The sequence below is a fragment of the Cloeon dipterum genome, chromosome 2, assembly GCF_949628265.1.
Source record: "Cloeon dipterum chromosome 2, ieCloDipt1.1, whole genome shotgun sequence".
Taxonomy (NCBI): Eukaryota; Metazoa; Arthropoda; class Insecta; order Ephemeroptera; family Baetidae; genus Cloeon; species Cloeon dipterum.
Window position 1 is genome coordinate 21,965,695 of NC_088787.1, and position 21,611 is coordinate 21,987,305.

The 21,611-nt window shown below is 39.2% G+C and overlaps 1 protein-coding gene across 1 annotated transcript in view; it reads right to left on the minus strand.

Annotated features, from left to right (window-relative positions):
- LOC135936067 (lachesin-like) overlaps nucleotides 1-8,889 on the minus strand; it is a 69,462-nt gene extending 60,573 nt beyond the window's left edge. The window contains exon 1 of the mRNA XM_065478749.1: nucleotides 8,737-8,889. Within this exon, the coding sequence (XP_065334821.1) occupies nucleotides 8,737-8,797 (61 nt within the window). The 5' untranslated portion in view covers nucleotides 8,798-8,889. The remainder of the gene's footprint in view (nucleotides 1-8,736) is intronic.
- Between the last annotated feature and the right edge of the window lie 12,722 nt (nucleotides 8,890-21,611).

Genomic DNA, 21,611 nt, shown 5'->3' on the forward strand with positions numbered 1-21,611 from the left:
CACTATACATTATATATGTGTTACTTGGATCTGGGAAAAATATCTGGAAAAATTGCTATTTTCATTTCAAAACGAAACAAAATGTGTTTCAGCTGTCAAAATTTGAACGTAGCTAGGCAGCGCCACAGTGACAGACAATGTAAGCACCAAAGGTCTGGCTGCTGGCTGATCTTCCTTGTCGCTTAATGAATCGCTGAGGCGCTGCCGTCTCGTCTCGATCTTAAGCCAGTGCCAATCTTAGAATCGATTGGTCTCCGACGATCTTGTGGCATTTTTTGCTAGGTTCAGACCAAAACCAATTAAAGTAACGGTTTCCAACGTTTCCACTCAGTGCGTCATGTCGTGATTCAGCTGTCAAATCTTATTTGACCCTTAGGAATCGAAATTAAATTACAGCTCCACTTTGATTTTTTTTTTTCGAGACAGGAAGCAGCAAACTCGAATAGGTCAGTATCAATTTTCTTGAAATTCTAGATCTTTGTACAATTTGTAATCATCTCAAGACTGACCGTAAAACTAAGTTATTTTTTATTCTGTCAAGAGAATTTACTTTCCTGTTTAAAATGAGTTTTTACATTTGTTCGAGTCTGATTACAAGGGATGCTGTTGAAGTCTAAACTGTGCACAGTTTCAATTTCAATCAAAAAGTTTAGCCATATCGTCTGCCACACTCCTCGCAGCTTTTATGGATTTAACTTACTAGTGGCAAGAAGTTTCTGCACTAGAAATAAATGCAAAAAACCATAAACGAGCACTCACTCTTTAAAAGTTGGTGAAAGTCGAAGAAGCAGGTTGGTCTCGTCTTTCCTCGAATTCCGCCGTTTTTAATAAAATCGGTGGCAAGAGACAAGGCTGCGCACCTTAATATTTCACGGCGGCATTGTTCAAGAGTGGTCGACTAATGCCGGCAAGTCGTAAATCTAAAAAATGCGGCGCGTGTGTGTGTAATTCCAGGGCGAGACACGTCGTAATGTGACAGGGTTAATAAAGAGGCGGCGAGGCGGTGGCTGTGGCAGTGCAGGCGCGATTACGGCCCATTGAGATGAGCGGCACGTAGAGGGCCGACGTTAATTGCAACCCCTTCGGATATTGCAGCCCCCTGCGCCTATTTATCGCCAGCCGGCTGGCCAAGCGACCGACGTCTTAATGTATCGATTGCACCGTGCGCGCACGACAGGTGCATTAGCGAGATGAGCGCGACCCAGACAGACAATGTGCCGCAGCCAGATGAGGAATTGTACATGTATTGTGTCAGCGTGCGCCCCGCAATCTGGAGATGGACCGCACCGAACGCGAAACGTTGAGTGGATTGCAAATGCATTATTTCTTTCTGCTACTGCACTTGTTTTTGTTCGAGATTGATTCGAAGCAGATAAGTTTGATGCTTCGATATCCTTATGAGATTTTCCATTGTAAGAAGGGGACAATGAAAAATGAAAAACCGAAAGTGGCCGCTGATTGCCTTTGTCGCTGCGAGTGGAGGGGAGACGAGAGCATGTTCTTTCGCTCACTCGCTCGCTCCCCCTCCACTGCCCGCTTCACTCCCCAATTTTCCGAGACAATCAACTGGCTGCATAATTCACGGTTCCCCAATCGACACCATGTCTGAGGGAAAGTTTCTCTTGCGCATGGCCCTTGTGCTGAAATTAAAAAAAGATCTAAATAATAACCACTTTAAGAGATTATCAAAAATGCAAAAAACTTATATGTTATTAAAAAAATCTATTTTAAATTACTTTTATGTTAAAATTCGTGTAATAGTTTTACTTTGGAGCTCCATAGCTCGCTAACACACCATCAAATAAAAAGCCCTTTTAATTTTATTTGAGTTGTCGACACAAGAGGCCATTGAAATTATTTCACGTGTTTCAATTTCATCACTTGAAACTGCCAATCCTGAATGAAATAAATGCATGGTGCGCATCCATTTATTAATTCCACCGATTTGACGGGGCATGTAAGAAATATTTTGATGGCATGATACGCTGAGAAGAATCGGCGCGCATGCAACGCGAAATAATGTCGCATGACGCGATCCCCGAAGATTTATCGACGCGCTTAATGCAAAATATAGTCTTTTGCATAATGGCACGTGATTTATTTAGTTGATGCCCGCAAACGAAATCGCACCTGCGCTATGTGTGTGTATGCGAAAGTAGGCATTCCGCCGCACTCGCTCGATGCGCTGGTTGCATAACTTTGACGACTGAGTAAGAAAATCCAATTCCTGTTTCTCTTGAAATGTATGTTTTATAATATGATTTCTATGATTTGATGATCTATTGTTGCGTTGTATGTGTGATTTTTTTATTTAATTGGAATTTCAGTGCAAAATTTATGTAAATTACAAATCAAACATGAAGAAGAATTCGAAAATAATTATTTAGTCTAAAAATCCTATAAATAGGATTTTTAGACTAATAAATGTAAATTTACAATCATCCCTTAGAATAATTTATGTTGTTTCAAATAACCATTCTATTGAGCCCAATGTAGTAAAAGTTTAAACTAATAAAATTCGAGAAACCATACAACTCAATTACAATAAACAATACCCAATTTAATTAATTAATATAAAATAATATTAAGTTATAAAAAATATAAGCGGGCAAAGTTGACTAGTGAATTTATAAATATAGTAATTAAATAACTTTTGATTGTGTTCGTTTCTACGTTTCAAAAATTGTTGATTTGGCCATATCTATATCGATATGGAGCAGCGGCATGTCGAATTAAGAATTTGAGGCGGCAGAAGCAGAAGGCAGGGGCAGAGGAGTTCAAATTTCACGCCGCGCACATTAAGAGGTGAGTGTTGATGAAATTATTTTGTTTTGCACGCGAGGCGGCTGGCTGGCTGTCGGATGGCCTGCCGGCCGGCGGCTTTATGCTTTTTTCATCAGCAGCCTGTTGTGCATGCCTCAGCAGCTGCGGGCCAAATTAAGGAAGGTAATAATTGCGTTAAAAGTTACGCCGGCCCTCGCAGAATGCCAATGACGCCGCCGCCGCCGGCCGGACACGATGTTGCTGCGAGCGCAAAAAACAAGACTGCGAATGTTGCACGCTGCGTGCGCTTGATCCCAATCAGGCAAACTAGTCCTGCCGCACAACAATTTCAACCCCCGTTGAAACTTCAAAAGGATCAGGTTTCACGGCAAAAGTAGACGTGACTGCGGTCAAAACTCTTTTTTTATTTCTGTTTTAAAAATGAGTGCACAAAATTCAAATCAAAATGGAAAATATAATTTAGAAATTCCCAGTTTTTGGTTTGCAGCTTGGTGATTCCACGATTTGTTATTGTCTGTGAATTTTAAATTTTGGTTGGAGCACGATCCTGATATTTTGGTAAGTAATAGTGTTGGTTTGCCGGAAAAAAACAATGCAGTTTTTCTTAAAAATTCGGGTGTGATGTGGAGAAAAAGGCACTATTGCGTTCACAAAAATGAGAATATCTCACATTCTGATGATGCTATAAGACCACTAAACTTTGAGCCAAAAGATACCTATTTTGACGACGGCCAACAACTTTTGAATTTCATTTTTGAAATTTTGTAATTTGAATGTATCTTTTTAAAGTTTTATATTGTCTTAAATGGGAACACTGTAATTTTTTTCTAAGAATGAGATTAAATGTGGCCCTAAGGTGCTTAGAAAATATCAAGAGGGATCCTAGTTTACAAGGCACAAAGTGTCAAAGGTTGAAAAATGGATTTTTTTAGGTCTGGGGAATAATGAGAAAATATATAGGGATTAAATAATCATTAGAATTCGCCCACTAAAAATACTTGTTAACTCACTTTGGGTTAAAAGGGCCATAGGAACAGGCAAGAAATCGAACCCTGGTGTTAGGGTAGACGTCAAATTATCGATATCATTCAATTTGCATATGTAATCACTTTACGGATGCCTATGACGGAATCTGTATTGAATCGAACTGCAAAATCTGCACACTGTTGGATTGACTAAGTCATGAGACCCATTTGAAGCCATCAATTAAGGCGCTCAGGCAACGCTCTGATTTGCCCAAAATCTCGTTCCCTGATCACCCTCTAGACGCGTGGAGGAGCAAGATACGATAAATATGGAAAATGCCTTTCAAACCTACACAAGAGTTCGATTAAAACTTACGAGCCGTGTACTCAGTTGTTGTTTTTTCACTTAGCAATGAGCAAAAACAGTCAATTCCGCAACACAAATTGTTTTCCGCGGCAAAAAGTGAATGTAATTTGCAAATTGGCTCGATTGCGACGCGTCCCTCGTGTGCGTTTGCCTGCAGCCCGTGTGTGCCATGTCGGAGTAACAGCTGGAATTGTGCATTCTGCAGCCTCATTTAGTGAAACACGAGCTGTGTGTCGCGCGCGCGGCTCTCTTCGGCGTGTCGCGAACAATTGCATGCACCTATGCCCCGCGCGCTGCAAGTAATGATGCTCTTCAGGCGCGAGATCAGACAATTGCACAGCCACGCCGCCCGGCTGCATTGTGATCGATATTTTGAGTGAACGCGGCTACAGTTGCAAAACCCAGGCAGGTGCAGCGAACGCAGGTAACTTTGCAGTGCGTATTTTGTTTTTATAGTTAATAGCGAGGCAGCTTCAATTTCCACTCTTGTTAGCCGGCAGACGTTATTCTTTCTGCCACTATGTGCAATTTGCAAAGCAGTGCGGCTCTTTTACTTTCCAAGAGAGCGACTCATTCATTTTCTCCTCTTTTACAGGCCACTGTAAATTCTATTTGATGCTGCGCGGAGTTCTTCAACTTTTGCAATTATAAACGATAAGAAACTAATGATGCAGTTTTTCTTCTCCTCTACACGATGATTCGCAAGAATAAAATGTGGCTGTTGTGATTTTTCACCATTAGTTAATGATGGTATAATGTGCAAGTCATTAAAAGTATTTTCACAGTTAACATGCACCACTATCAAATGGCTTGACTTTCTGCGGAACTCTTTAAAGAGAAATTAGATAAAAGTCCTAAAAGAAATGGTCTTCTTAGAATTAAATCATTTTTCAACACTTTTCGCCCCATGAGGCCATAAATGTTTTATATCACATTAAAAGGGTTTTACACATTCTCCCTCATCAACTCCTTAACTTACCCTTTGACAAATTACAGTGCGTACAACTTTTCTATTAAAAAATACCGTCCTACACACACAATAGTTGCCACAGATTAGAAGTATAAATTAAATCCTAGAAGAAATTCATTAACAAAATATCGGAAATGTATTAATTTGGAAAGCTCTTTAAATATTTATGACGGCTTTGCTGGCATTTTTGTGGTTTTGATTTCTGCAGATTTTAGACATTGTAGCATAAAATTTTAAAATTGCGTGTTTCGAGCTTGCTTATGTCAAAAATATAAAAATTGAACGCAAAGAATAAAATAAACGAAAAATATGGAATTTTGAAATGAACAAAATATACATTTATGAGTTGAACTTGTCAATTTACTAGTGTTTCAAAAACCCCGGAGCCATCTCATATAACAGCAAGATACATAATTTAAATGGAAAAATTATTGTATATAAACTTGCTCCAACAATTCAGAGAGAATTTAATTTTTGGCATGACCCTTTTCCAACAGAGAAAATTTTCTTAGTGCCTTCCTTTGCTATGATGATTCATTGTGATGCTCTCATTTCGTTGCAACTATGGATCTCCATATAGGAATGAATTAGTCTCGTCTGGTATTGGATGAAACGCACAAAGGGTTTGGAGAGTCTGAGGTCATGCTTTAGAGTAAAAAAGTGAGCGATGCCAAGGCAAGTGGCCATTTCGGTGATTAAAACGCGTCCATGCACTCGAAGAAGTCCGCAATGAAAAAGAAAGAGATGCGTTGAACAAGCGGCAATAAATTAATTAGTGCGAGCGCGGCAACAAACGAATGAATCGCTTCGGAAAGTCGCTTGGCGGAGGCGGAGGAGGGCCCTCGAGAAATATAATTCCACCGGTGTGAGTGGGTCCTCGAACAATAAATTGTTTTGAGAGCCGGGTGCCGCCGTCAGCGTCTCGTTTGTTTGTTTGTTTGTTTGTTTGCTTGATGAAATAATCGCCGTGGTGGTGGCTGCACGGGCACTGTTTGCCCATTCAATTATGCGACACTCAGCCAGTCAGATTCACATCTCGCAGCGAACGTATGCAAATGCCCGCGCATTATGCACCAGAAACGCGGCTGCATTTCCAGATTAATGCCTTGCTGCCGCCGAGATGCCGCGTTTTGGACCGAGGAAATGATTCCGTCGACAGTAGAGCTATTTGCCGCAGTGCTCGAGCCAATTTTCGCCCGTCCTTCGTCTGGTCCGAGCTCGTTCTTTCTCACCCGCCGCTCTCGGTTCCCATCGCCCGTTTGCATTTTCTTTAATGTTATTTCGATGACAATCGCCTCAGAAACGCTCGAGCCAGTGCGACGGAAAAAGGGAGGAGATTCGAAAGGAAAACATTTTCTTCATTGCTTATTTTCATCCAATCAGTAGCATTTTTTAATGTTAAATAGGACGACCAATCTTAGACCTGGTCATTGTATTACTGTAGCTATATATCTATAGAGCTATTTTCCAATTATTTCAAAGATTGCTTTATAGCCTCAGAAGATTTATTCCCTAATCAATAAAATTGGACTCACTCAACTTAATCTTAACACTAAATTTTTCATTTATTGTTTATTGCGTTTATGCAGATCCAGTTAGTCCAGTCATATTTTGCCCTTAATTGATTTTATTCTTTGAGCGTAATTTTGTAATAATGAACTAAATAAACAATTGATACATTTATAATTTTTGGAATTTATTTAAAATGATTTGTGAAACAAAAACTAAATTTTTTTTACCAATCTTTGGCTTTATTTGAAAGTTTGAGATAATTTAATTTAATTTACAAATACATATTTCTTCCATGTAAAAAAATATAATCGACCATGTGTAGCCTATTTTACTTGTAGAAAATATACTATTTATCCTATTTACATGCAACGAACGCAGATCATTTTGTAAATTATAAAATAATTTAGAACTTTATATCGCTAAGATTGTGTTTAAATTTAACGAACAGTAAACAAGAAACTCAATTCCACTTAAAATGCCCTTTCTCTTGGTGTAAAACCTGTTCAAATTCATGCGATATATGTTTTTCTTTCCAATGATTTTAATCTTAGTTTTAATATGTGCGGTTCTATTTTTGTTCCATTTTAGTTGGAGAAAAACGTTATGTTTAAAAAAATGCAGTTAAATGTTAGTCTCATGAATTAAAACGAATAAATAAATGTTGATAGAAATGCGAATGAAATGAATAAATAATTATTACTACATACCTGTTACTCCAAAAAAGATAAAAATGTACATATAACGTGGCCTTTGCATAATTTTTTCCTGTGAATTTTTATTTTGAAAATATTTATTATATAATCTCCAGGTTAGGAAATTAACGCATGCTGAACTAAAAACCATTTCTTTCTTTCAATATTAAGAAATCAAAATTTACCCTGGTGGCCATTTAATTTCTGAGTAAACCGGCTCGAAAGTTAGCATTCAAATCTAGCGACAAGCACTGTCTTATAGTTGAAAAATCAGGATTTATTTCGCCAGTAAGAAATTTGACTCATAAATCTGACACCGTTCGATTGATTGCGAGAAGAGGATCGAAAAAATCATTGACAACTGTTCAATTTTATGAGAAATTTGGAAAATTCTAAAATTTAGCTGTTACTTGGTCCTAATTTAACTATTTGAACATTTCTTAAATTATTTTTCAAGCCAACAGCTAACTTTTGATAAACATTTTAAATCAATTTCCATCCTTTTTATTAAGGTTGCTCCTGTAAATCCAAGTAAAAACATATTAGCAATTTTTATCATTTATAAAAGCTCAAGAGACGCATCAATCGACAGCGTAAGCTCCACTCGCGAGCATATGGCTCTCTCTCAATAATCGCGCGGATGTCTGTCGTCAAAACGAAATTATCGCACGTGTATAAGCGGGGGCATTTCAATTTGTGTTCCATGCAAATGAAGTCGGCGAAACACGCGACGACGCCGCACACTGCCGCCCGCAATTATCAATTAGTATGCAAATTCCAATTTGCGAATGGCATATTGGATTGTTGTTTGCATCGAATTTACTTTATCATCGCAGGTGAGAGCTTGGTGCCCTCAACTCCGGCCCCGCAAGACGCTCTCTCGCGTCGCGTTCGTTGGAATTACTACTGTTAGCTGCACTTGTCAGCCCTGATAACTTCTTTTTAACGGTGCTAAAATAATTTTTCTTTTTCAACCAGAAGCACGAATTGAATATTAAATTTTTAATTTATGGGTGAGATATACAAATTATTTTACCAAGTGGAATATCAAAACTACAATAAAACTGTATTAGTTAAAATTGCCACATCCGACTTTCAGCGGTCCGGGTTTTAATTATAATTAACTTTTTGGTCACCTAGGCATGCAAATAGTCAATAGTAAATTATTTAATTTAATAAAACAATAAATTTTTAATATTAAAATATTTTACTTTCGAATTTTCTTCTGACGAGGTATTTAAAAATTGGAGTTTTATTTTTATTTAAAAAAATATGTAGGGATTACAAAAAACCATCAAACCACAAATTACATAGTTTTAAAATATACTATTTATTTGACAGAATTATGTATATTCCGAATTAAAAAATAAATGCTTTAAAACAATACCCGTCGTTGAATAAAGTAAATTTCGTTGAAAAAATTCAATTGGGCTTATTGGTACTCACCGTGGATGGCGGCCTCGGAGGCGGCCACGAGGAGCAGCAGCAGTGGCAGCAGGGCGGGCATGGTGCGAGCGCGCGAGTGCTATGGGAAGGTGCAAGGGGCAACGCGGCAGCCGATCCGCGAGCAGCCGAAGTCGAAGCACGACTGCTCGAGTTGCGATGCATGTGGATCGCCGTAGTGGTGCCGGCCGCGCAAGCATCGATCGCCGCCACCGCAGGACGCGCGCGCTCGGCGCCCACCTTCGACCCTCCGCAGGTGAGAGCAGCCCCAACCCAACGCAGCCCACATAGCGAACACGCCCTCCTCTCGCAGCGAGGTGTGTTGCTCAAAGTTGAGGGTTTTTATGCGAGGTCTTAAAGATCATGGCATAATTCTCTTTTTTAGAATATGCCTTCAAACTGCTAATTATTATTCTACTTTATTTATTTTCTTCATCAGGATTGGATGAAAATTAACTTAGTTGCACGTATTTGTACGGGACAGCAGCTGTGTCGGCCTTTTGAGCCTCATTTTAGCAGTGTAAAAAACAGTGAGTTTAGCTGCAGGAAATGTTGAGCTGGCGTAGTCGTTGAATTCAATCGACTGAACTCATTTACTGAGCACATGATAAAGAGATTGACGACGTATCCTTTCCTAACCTCTGTTTCATCTCTTTTAAAAATGTCAGGCACAAAAATTTAATAAAATTGTTCTAAATATTTAATTGTTTCCAATTTTTTTATTTCCTATAGAATGCGACGGATTATTTCCGGATTTTATGTCAAAATCAACTATTTTTCCATCTCATGTGATACATTTTCCCAAAATATTCAACTATCTACATAGAAACCAAATAAAATCACCTTGTATTACCATTTTATAATGCAAAATAATTAACTTTTCCCAGAATGTTGTAAAATGATTAATATGCAATTTATTTCCACAGTCTGAACATTTACTTTTAGTGGGATCAAATTTAGTCGGATGGGGATCTCAAGATAATTAGCTGTTTTGTCCGTTCTTCTTTTATATTAAAAATTTCAAGATTAGCTAATAATTTGGGCTATTTACGAACTTGAGAATCTTTGCCTAGTTTTTAGATGGTATGCAAAACACGCTGTGCTCGACATTCTCTCTGCTTAATGCAAGGGCTCATCAAAGCTCGTCTCCGAGATTTCCTTAGTGCAAATCGATTGAGACACACAGGCACGCGGAGAAGGCGGGCAGGGGTTGCAAATTATCACTACTCTCGCCGAGGGCGTTTTATTGCGCATTATTTGGCCACGCACAAAATAATTCGGCGCCGAGAGCCGCCGGCGGGCTAATGGCAAATATCCAAGAGCAAACACGCAGCTGCATCCCCCGGCTCATTAAATCCCCCGACTTGCCGGACTCGCCGCTCGACCTCCATTCGCAGAAATGAACGACGACGAGTCTGCGAGACAAACGAGCCACCGCCTCTCGAGGTGATAATCTAATTACCGGCCGTTTTATTGCACTCTCGAGCGGCCTCCTTGCTCATTAGCCGAGCGCCAAAAATGTGATTTACTCCAATTACCGCCGACCGCAAGTGAGCGTCGCCGGTGCGAGGCTTTGCGGTCGAATTATTACTTTTTGCTCATCGCCCTCGCCTGCTTCGCTGCGGCCCCTTTCCAATCTCGAGTGCACTGCTGCAGTCTCAAGACAACACATGTACTATGTCTTCTTGTATTGCTTGAATTATTAAACCGATTACTCATCAGTGTACTTAATTGATTTTTTTTTAAAAAATCATTGTATGTCAAATAAAACTAAATGGAATAGAGTAATCGCAAATAAATCCACTTTATGCGGATACAAGTTTTATTAAATGTCGGCAACAAGAAACGTAGTTGCACAATTGTTTGAACAGCTAGCGCTTTTCCAATTTATTTCGGCAAATTAATTTTTTTACTCAATTAAAAGCAAATTTTGCTTTGAATTTGTTTGTGTTATTTAAATTCCAGTTTACTATTTTAATTACCTATTCAATAACTAAAAAAATGCTCAAAATATTTTTTATTGACAGATTCGAGCTCAGCATTCAATTTTGAGTTGGATTTGGTGGTATGTTTATTTCCACAGCATTTTGCTCCGAAATATATTGTCAAAAATTCTGTGCATCGCATCGACCACCTTCGAATCACTCTTTGGCCGCCCTTTGTTGCCTCTATAATGCAATTGAAAAGGTTGAAATAAGCTTCCTAGAGTAAAAAAGGCATTTTTAAATTAAACACTTTAGTTATTTTCTCAAGCTATTTGCAAGGTTGAAAAACACAAGTTAAAATGCTTTCGATATAATTTTTCAAATTTTACAAGTCTTGAAATTATGAAAAAAATCCAACTGTTGCCACTTAATTTTGGAAAGGGGAAATGTTAAAAAAAAACAAAACCACAAAACCCCAAAAAGGCAGTAGATGGCCCCCAAGAAAAAAATTCAGGTTTTTGGGTCAGCAAAAAACATTCTGATTCTTTTATTAATTTTTTCCATACCATTATGTATGCTTTAAATAATTAAACATTTTCATGCAAGCATGAACAGCGAGATATATCAGAATGTGGTGTAGAGGCGCGCAGAATGCAATTAATTTGCTCTCGCGGTACAATTGCTACGAGAACTACAACAACTCGATTAATGAGAAATAATTTCAACGCTTGCAAGGCTCGCAAAAGGCTCTGTGCCCAACAAATGAACGAAGCTCCAACCCAACCCCTCTCGATCAACCACGCTAATTCATCCAATTAACAAGAGTCCCCGCACGCAAACGAGTTATGCAAAATGATTTGCAGGTGGTGGATTAATTGACTGGTGAGCCGGAATGAAAATTGCATTATGATCACATGCGCACACGCTTCTGCTTTCAAATCTTATTTGCAAACGCAACGAGGACGCTGCTAGTTTGGTCGACAAACAATTAGTTTATAGTTTGGTTTAATCAAATGATTGACTAGCCCATGAAAAAAAAATCATACTCAAAGCAAAGAACAGCAAATATGTTGTTTGAAAGTGGGAGTGGCTAGACAAATATTAAATAAAATCTTTTGAGAATTTGCTGAAATATCATAACAGAAAAATGCTATTCGTAATAATTAACAATTTTACTCAGCACTAAATTTAAATCCTGTTCCTTTCTATCCTGCTTGAATCTTTACAAATTCATTTAAGCTTTAGCATATGTTGCTTATATTTTGAAAAGGTCTGAAGAACGGAAACAAAAAATGCAACAAAATACTGAAATTTGTCAAATTACAAAATAAATTTTTTGTTTCGTTGAAAAACCCTAAGATTGCTGTTCTTGAATTTAAGGACACCAATTAATAAAATTGATGGGCATATTTATTTACTATATCATACATAGTTAAGTAGGATTTTTGTGTGAAGGTTTTAGTAAATCGATCAAATTAAATCAGCCTCATTTTTTCTTTTTGGTGGAAAATGGAGGTATAAGGAACAGACGTGGTGATCCCGTCCGAGCCAGCTCGCGACTAGCAGCAGCAGTTTGCCGGAGAGTTGTGGCGTATGCGTGCGCGCGAAATAAGGGTGGAATCGGGCGGGAGGGTTGGAGCGGGGCGCGAGTGAGCGCATCTGCCAAAAGGCGGCGGTGCGATGAGGTATTTGGGCGCCGAGAGCGCGCCACCCCTGTCGAGGGAAACAAAAGGCTGGCGCGTCACCGCGCACACGGCCGTGTTTTCACGGACCATTAGCATGCGCGGCCGAAATACAGGAAGCATGAAGACTGCACCGTCCACTCCAAACTGTTGATTTCAATCAGCGAAACAGCCCAGAAACATTAATCACACTCAACCAGGCAGGCAGGAAATAAAAATTGAAGAAATTTGCTATTTTGAAAATTTCTGAGAGTGAAATTGGGATGACAAAAATATTCCTGTGCCAGACAGTGGCTGTTTCAGTTCCTTAGGCCTCTTCAACTGAATATAGGATTATGAATCACCGGGCGTTGAATACGATTAAAACTGCCCTCATTCTGACCACAATAATAAAGGCGGGGAAACTGAATCTTGTGCAACTTGTTTTTCCTACGACAAAATGCACCTCTTTTTCGAAATTTCACAAAAGGCTATCAGATTTCACAACAAAAATAAATCTAGATCGGAAAATTTCCCTGAACCTTGATATAAGCTGTGATAGCTGCTCTATGAAAAAGATATGTTGCAAAATTTCATCTATCTCCATCCTAGAATGTAATTTAGAATTGAGAAAACACAATAAACTTACTATTAGAAAACGAAAAAGTCGGACATTCCTCATTGAAAGCCAGCGACTTGCAATCCAGACGGAGTTGATTGGTGATTTTCTTTGTTTAATTAAGTTCCTTCTGTGTCTCATATATCCTATTTTCTGCTGTTTACATAATTTTCAAAATGGCAGCAAAAAATCTGAAATTTCTTGGAAGTTTTCTTTGTGCAACTTAAATTTTTTTTAATATACTTGAGCAAGTTCAGGACAAAACGTTTTAATTTTTAATCAGGAACAGGACAATTCAACATTTATTTAAGCCCTGCCTAAGTGTTTAAAGCCACCAATAGATTCAGTGCACGTACGATTTCCTCTTTTTGTCCCCAGTTATGAGTTTCAATTCGAATTGGCCGCAAATCACTCGATGCAGCAAATTTCATCGGCAAAACCAACGTCGCACTTTGCACCGCAGAAGAGCAAGAGAGAGGAAAGATACATTTATTTTTGCCCTGCTGCGGGGCGCCGATAAATCTGCAGGCATAGGTCTTTACCAGGCTCGCTCGCACAATTTGTCCGGCGGCTCTGCAGCGTGTGGAAATTCTTAAATATGAAAGCGATGCGAGGCAGAAATATTGCCTAGGAGCAGATGCAGTATTTCCCTGCTAGCTGAGGGTAATATTTATATTTTAGCCGCACACTGCTCGCCTCCTTTTCTAATAAAACCTTCACGCGGCATAAAAGTATGGCCGGATTACAAGGGGCCCATCATTTATTTCGCTCTCCTTTGCTCCTACCTGGACGACACCCGGCCGCCCCTTCGCCCCCTGCCCTGGCTGCCCGACCGATCGTCAATTATGCACGAGGCGATTCGCTTAATTGAGATCAACCGGCGCCATAAATTGGCAATTAACGGCCCTGCAAATTGCGTTAGCGGCCAGTGCTGCCGCAGCCCCCGCGGCTCTTTCTTGGCGCAGCGTCCAGTCGCTTTTTTGCGTCTCATCCTCTCTGATGAGCCCCGACCATGCGACTGGCCCTTTGTTTGATTCATTTCTGCGGAGGCTGCTCTGGCATAGGCGCGGAATTAAAATTCATCGCTCCCCGCCGAGCGCATTAATCACGCACGCGTTCTCGCGACATTTCCGCATAAATCTGTCGTTTTGCAGCCGGCCTTTTGTTTCCTAGTGCGTGGCCGGCCATGACTGAATTATTCATCCGCTTATATTTGTCTTGTTGTTTAACAGACGTTGCCCATAAACACCTCGTCCAGTCGAAATGCATGAACCATAGATTTGGCCATTTAAACGAAAGGAATGTTAAAAAATGTTTTATTCTTATTTTGAACGAATAGTTTATTCATCACGAGAGTGTACAACAGACATAAATCAAAGATCAATAAATTCAGATGTTCACAATATAATATTGACAACTTTACTTCAAGCTACAATATTTTACCAAATTTTGTATAAAAATTTTCGTTCACTTTTCTTTACCCCCTTAACATTTTCCTTGAGCTATAGGCCTATGCCGGTCTCTCTCCCTCTCTCTCTTAATTTTTCTGGTTAATTGTTTCTATTCGGACTAGAAGTCTCAGCAGGTTACGATAAACCTGGTAAAATCTTACTTTGCTTTTTCATTAATTGGAGCAGAGACATTTAGAGACCAAACTTACCAAATTTTGCTCCAGGCTACAAAAATTGCATCTAGAGCTTCAGCCAAAAATAGAACTGTAAAACAATTGAGAGAATAGCAAAGACCTCCGTTTATCAAATGCGTGACGCAAACAGAGCTAAAAATATACTCTTCTTGATGTTATTCAATCTCCAACCAAATCTGGCATTCAACCTTTTAGAGCTTCGAGTAAACAAGTTCACCACCAATAATTCTATTTTTTTACGGTAAACCCTATCGAATTACTGCTAAACATGTACTATAATGATAAAATTAAAAAACACACCAAAGATGAATATAATTTTAATATTATTTACTCGAACTTTTGAATGTTCTTCCACCTAGTTATTTAAAGGAAGTCCGAGACAAAAAAAAATACAATAAAATTAAAAGTTATAAAAATTGCTTTTCACCTTGGATTGATCTATTTTCTTTCTTATTCTGCGCTCGTGTAGACAAAATGCTATTTTCGTACCAGCAGATAATTCGTCTGAATGGGCTTGACTTTTTGATGTTATAAAATAAAAAATTTCTTATCTCAATAAAATTTATAGCTTTAGGTTTCTAGAAGAGCCCGAAAAAATGGATAAATTACTTAATAACTAATTCCGTCTTGATGAAAATTCATGCTTTCCAAAGGAGATAAAATGTTTTAGTCTGACAAAAAAAGAGCTGCTCTATCTTCTTAACAAGCTCCTTTATTTTTTAGAAACAATTAGCGAATTTTAAATTGAATAAGCTTCCTACTCCGAGTGATAATTGGCCCGCAGTTTTCCACTTGAAAAGGCGAATTTTTGAGTTTTTAATGGGCGAAAGAGGAGGAAAGGCTTATTCTCGTCGGGCGTGCGTTCTAATTGATTCTAAAAGTTTTGCTCGGCCGTCGAGTGCAACACACAATTTAACAAGCGGCGCGCGCGCATTTCTTTCTCTTTTCCATTTCATTATTAATTTATTATGCGGTCTGTTTCTTTCTCTCGACAGCTTTTGTGTCGCAAACTTTTGCACAATGAGCGAGAAAGAGAGGGCTTTCTTCTTTCTTTCTCTTCCAATTCCGTCGGCCCGAGCTAGTCTGTGTGTTCGGCAGCACACACACAACAAAAGAACAAAGGAAGTCGCACAAAAAACACGGGGCCGCCTCAGCCAGCCAGCGCTAATTTGCCCCGAGAATTAATTGAGCAGCTCCAATGACGAGGCCAACATGACGGACGCCTGCCAAGCTGCAATTTTATTGTTGCACTTTGCATGCAGCCGGCGAAACAGCGCCTTTTGTTTCGGCCGGCCGGACATTCGCGCCGCCGCCGCCTCGAGGTCGTGCCATCGTATTTCCAGCCAGCGGAAATCTCAAAGGGCTAATTCCGAGTCTGCCCCGGCTCTCATTATTTGCCTGCTTTAAAGACGATTCGTTTTCTGGCTTAATAAGGCCGCTGAAGAGGCCGAGAACAAAGGGAATTTTCTGTGCCGACGGTAAAAAAAAATACATTGGTGGGATGAATAAACAGAGTTAGTTTTGTTTGCATTCATCCCTAAAAATAAGGCCGTCAAAAATTTGTAGGGCTGTGAAATAGATACCCATAAATAATTTTCTTGAATTGAGTCATAGAAATAACAAATGTATACATAATAGAGCAATATTTAATTATTTGAGAAAAATATACTCAAATAAGATGAAGTCTTGTAGTTCATTTTGTAAAAATAACATGAAAATTTTCACTCCATCTTTTTATTACAGTGTTGAACCTTTTGAAATCTTGAAAGGAATCCGACGATTAGTTTGGTAATTAATATGGTAACACCTTGCAAATGCAAATGTAGATAAAATGAATTGAAATGCGTCTCACGCGCCTAAAAGTTTTCCCGCCGCTCTGTCATTTGCTTGATTTATATCTTGGCAGCAGTAAATCAATACCTATGCGAGTCGGCAAACGACTCTTCAGCGAAAATTACACTGCGAACAGCAAACAAAGCCGTGTGTTTTCGCACGTGCAACATGAAATTTTGAGCAGCGCCGCGAGTGCGGGGCACACAGGCAGCCAGATCAAATTCGCTGCCAAGCCAACGCGCGCTAATGCGCGCCCGGGGCGATTAAAAAGTCACAAAAGAGGGTCCGTCCGTCCAGCGGATGAAAAAGTGCCTCGCCGAGTTTCGGGGCTGCTGCTACTGCCACTGCTGCCGGGGAAAAAACGTGTATTCGCAGTACTTTCAATAAGAAAGAGAAGTTTGCCGGCAATCATTTAGTTATTCAGCACGTAAGGGGCGTAAATCTGCTCTCCGAGAGAGTGTGCGAGGCCGGATATATTGCGAATGGAAATATCTGGGTGGCGCGCGAGGCAGATGCCTCTGACACCAGCCACCTGCTGCAAGATGGACTGACTGCTCCACGCGTTCCTTCCTTCCTCTTCTCCATTGATATTGCCGCACTCTGTTTCAAATATTCGCTCCCTCCCTCGCCCTGACAGCGTCGGCTTCTCTCTTTATTAAGCAATACCTTGCTTGCCCTCCTCTGCATGCGCACCCTCTCGATAGAAAGATTCAAATTTGATTGCTGCCAGTCGCCCGGCGCCAGATTCGATCTCGCTTTTTGCCTCTTCTTCTGCTGGACCGGCCGACCACCCGCGATGATTGCCCGACAGATTAGGCTTCTTGCTCTGACGCAAGAAAGATTTCCTCGTGTCTCTCGCTGTTTTTTTCGTGATATTGCCAAATCATATCCATTTTTTAAAGAAATTTTTTAACAATATACATACATATGAAGACGGAATTGTCGGCTGGTACTTGCTCTGTCATGGTACATACAAAAATATCCTTTGGTCGATCTTAAAAAAATGTGATTGCAAAATAAAATATGGATTATTAACCCAAGCTTTTTTAATTTTTTTATTTCATTTCACTTTATTTTTGTTTCTGAAAGTTTCATTAATTTTGAGTCTTGGTTGAACGTGATTATAAATTGAAGCAAATAATAAATTCAATCAGTCTTTGTACTGTATTGTACTAAAGGCCAGATTCACGCGAGTATGACGTTGGCTAGGGTACGGCAATTTTGAACGGGCACTTGAATACGTGGTGTACAAGTAGGGTTTCTATAAAACCCTGCCTCCTGAGCAAAAACGCTCCGAGTTACATAATGTTTCTAACGGCCTATGCTGCGAGTTTTTTGTTGACACACAATGTCAATTAGGCTTATATGGAGGAATTGTTTGAATTTGCAACCAAAAAATGAACTCGGATGGTGCTTATTCCTTGTTTACGGAGAATTTATCATGCAGAAATGACAGTAGCTAAAGCTAGCGTGGAGCAAAATTTGCCACCGAAATTCGTGAGTCTACAAGGAAACTCCTCAATGTTGGCTACGTTTTATTTGGTGGTGGATCTATTGAATTCTTACGCCTTATCAAGAATGTAAACCAATAATACCCTTGGGGTAACAATTAAATTCGGCCTCTTGATGGAGCTTTCTCAGCACTTTTCAGGAGGAAACTCCTAGAGGAAAATTTCACCAGTTTCCAGGATATATGAGTGGTTTTCAGCTACAGTGCAAATATGCTTTAATAAAGATACAAACCTTTAATTTTCACAGAGATGAAAATGGCCCACATTTTGAGCAGATATTTAAAATAAATTCTCGTAGTTTTTTTTATTCAACGATACGCTGTATATATCACTAAATATGTTGGAAATTTTCAAACTGAAAATGTCAACACGAATTCAATGCACGAAAAACTTCCATTCGAGAAATATGTGTACACAGGCGTAAAGTTATCATTTTAATTAAATTCCATGGGTGAGAAGTTTTTTATTTTTTCAAAACAAAAATTTTAAGTGGGAAAATATGTCAATAAGTTATATAAAATTAAAGGACAGAATCCTTTTTGATATTGACCGGCATAGCTGCCTTCATTGAAGAGAAAGGAATCTACGTTACTCGAAAAAAGAAGAATTCCGACTCTTAAAAAGGCTTCAAATAATGGAATTTTGGGCTAGTGAAAATTTGTCGCAAGACTCGCAGGGATAGTGAATAACGGGGCTAAACAGATTATCATCACTCGTTCTCATTTTTATTCAGATGATCTGTGATGGGATAAATCGTTTTTAACGGCCAATCATTCAATACCCTCTGTTGTAAATTATGTAGATTTTCGCAATTAAATTGCTGCTGAGTCCTGAAGCTAAAACGAGAAAATTGGTTGACCTATTTTTATTTAGGAAAATCAGTTCAATCCTGCTCTCTTTGCCAATAGCTGTATTTCCACGAACAAGTCCTGCTGTAATTCACTTCCAATCCTAATTTTGTCCTTCAGAAAGATGATCAATTGATACGTTGCGTGTAAGACGGATCTCACGTCACAACCAGATTATCGCAAGCGGAGAGCTCAATTTTCCGCGAAAGCGCAATTACATTAATCGGCGGGCAGGCTGCGAAATCAGATTAATGTCGACCCCGCGCGTTGCAGATTACGGCGGCGACTGCGACCAGTTCATTAAGTAAAGAGAAGCACTTTCATAAATCAAACGCGCCTTCCTTGGCCGTTGGCTCATTATTTTTAAATTGGCCGATGATGGATTTCGCGGAGCCCACCTGCCGCAGATTGTTTTCTGCTCGCTCGTAGCCGTCGCGCCGGCCGCACACACGCGCCTAATTGATTGATGACCATTTATTATACAAAGTGTGTGTGCGATAACGATAAATTGAGCGGCTCGGGCGGCATGCATCGATTGGCTGGCGCGAAACCAACAAGGCCGCCCGCCGTTGTACGTGCTGACAGCTTAATTGAGCCAGCCACTGTCATACACTTTTAATATCAACAAAACAGATTGAACCACCTGTAAGTACATCCTGATTTATTATTCACGCCACTCTCGTGTTTTTCCATCCGCTGCGCTCGTTCGTTTTTTGCCCCCCGCCTCGACAAGAACTGATATTGCGCTCAAGTGCTGGAACGAGAAAATATGCGACTTGTTTTCTCCAATAAAGAGCCAGACAGGAATTTTTAAATATCAGCACTTCAAAGGACCTGAGGAAAGAGCAATCGCTTTGTCTGATGTCTTTTCAATGTCCTGAATACTACCCAGCAAGAAAATGGATATCCGAAGGATATCCAAAAGGTACCTGGGATATCCATGGATATCTGGAGGATATACATCTGTACAGCCCGATGTCATAGGGCAGATATCCTGGATATCCAATTACTTGCTGGATATATACTGAATAGAGGATCTTGGCGATTAGAAGAAACGTCAAAGATGCAGAGCAGCAGAAAGACACCAGTTTCTTATTGGGGCCGATAAAAGTACAACCATCGAAAATAAAAACGTTCTTGGTCGCTTTTCAACTTTTTAAAAACTCCAATCCAATAAATTAATAATAAAAGATTTTGATTTAAATTATGTTCTATACCGACTTTGAGCAGCCAAACAACAATTACAGAGGAAAATTAAACTATCATTATACGTTCTTGCACAGGAAAACAGCAGTTTTGGAGCATCAGGTCACATCAGCAGTACTTCACCTATGCAACAAAAATCATTCTGCATATTATAAGATTCTCAAGTCAGGGCTGCTGGCTGACCTGCATTTTCACTTGAATTCCTTCCACTGGCTGACGCTGTGGAGCTGCTGTCTCGATCTTGGCTGGGGTTTCTATTGCCAATCAGAGAGAACCGCTTTCTTCTCTGATTGATCGCTATTGTTCTTGTGACACTTTTTGCTAGGTTATTGAGACTAAAAATCTGACGGTTTTTAGATTGTCCCCGATTTTGAAGCAAATCTTGTCGAATCGTCGACTTAATGTTTCCACTGCTCAACTTAATTTGAGCATCAGCAATCGATTGGCACTGTCAAAAATGAAATCCCAGTGCTACTTCATTCACAAAATTGTAAGTAATACGTTTTTGCAGATAGTTTGATGAAGCTTAAGAGGCCGAAACAGCTGCTGTGGAGTATGAGTTTAATATAAATTATCTTCTAATTCAAATATTTCGTCCAAATTTCATCAGATATAAAGCAGATAAATTTAAATACATTTTTCTTTTCTTTGTTTTAAAATTTTTATTTGTCTGAGTTCCACGAAAAAAGCAGTAATAATTGCTCAGTGGGCTGAGTGCAGTCAGTTGCACTCTGTCCTCTATAAATAATTAAATCCGTGCGCGCATTATTTGATTGTGTTTACTCGCCGGCTCGCTTCCTTCTCTTGCGACAACACACACTGGCACTGGCCGTGCTGCTGCTTTTAATTCTGTTATACACTGACACTGTAGCAGCACTACAAACAATGCGATGATCCGCGCAGCGCTATAGCAATGTGGCCCAGTTAATCAACTCGCCTCTCCACTTAATTATGGTGGCTCCCGACGCATTATCTGTTTATGCTGCCACAGAACGTTCCTCTAAAGAGTTTTTGGAATAGTTATGTATAGAAGCAATGTACAATAAATAATGTGACTTGACTTCTTGAATTGACTATGCAACCTGCTTTGTACAAATGTCAAACGGGCCTGCATACATTATAAAACAAATTTAAACTTTGAAGAATGATTTTATTAATTTAAATAAATGGGAAAGCAACAAAAATGTGATGTTTTCAATAAAAAAATAAAAAAATTTGAACAAAGTTGAGATTTTATTTTAGAAAATAATATGGTGGATGAAGCGAGCCAAAATTATCAGGAAATGGTTCTCTGGCAATAATTGTCATCTTTTATGAAATATCTATTGAATCTTTAAAAAAACGCTTAAATTGATAGATCACATGGCACGTCCAGTAATGCAATTTTAACTTTTTTATTAATAAATATTTATGTGTCGAGGTAGCAATGATTTGTATATATACTTTCCATTCTTATTGCAATTGATAACATTAATTAATATTTAAACAAAGCATTAAGCAATTAATTTAATCTGCAATCAACACAACAATCTTTCAATGAAGCACATTATAGTAAATCAGTTTCCTTGAGTCTCCGTGTGCTTATTGAGAGGCAATGAGACATGACAATTCTCAGTTACAAGAGACAAAA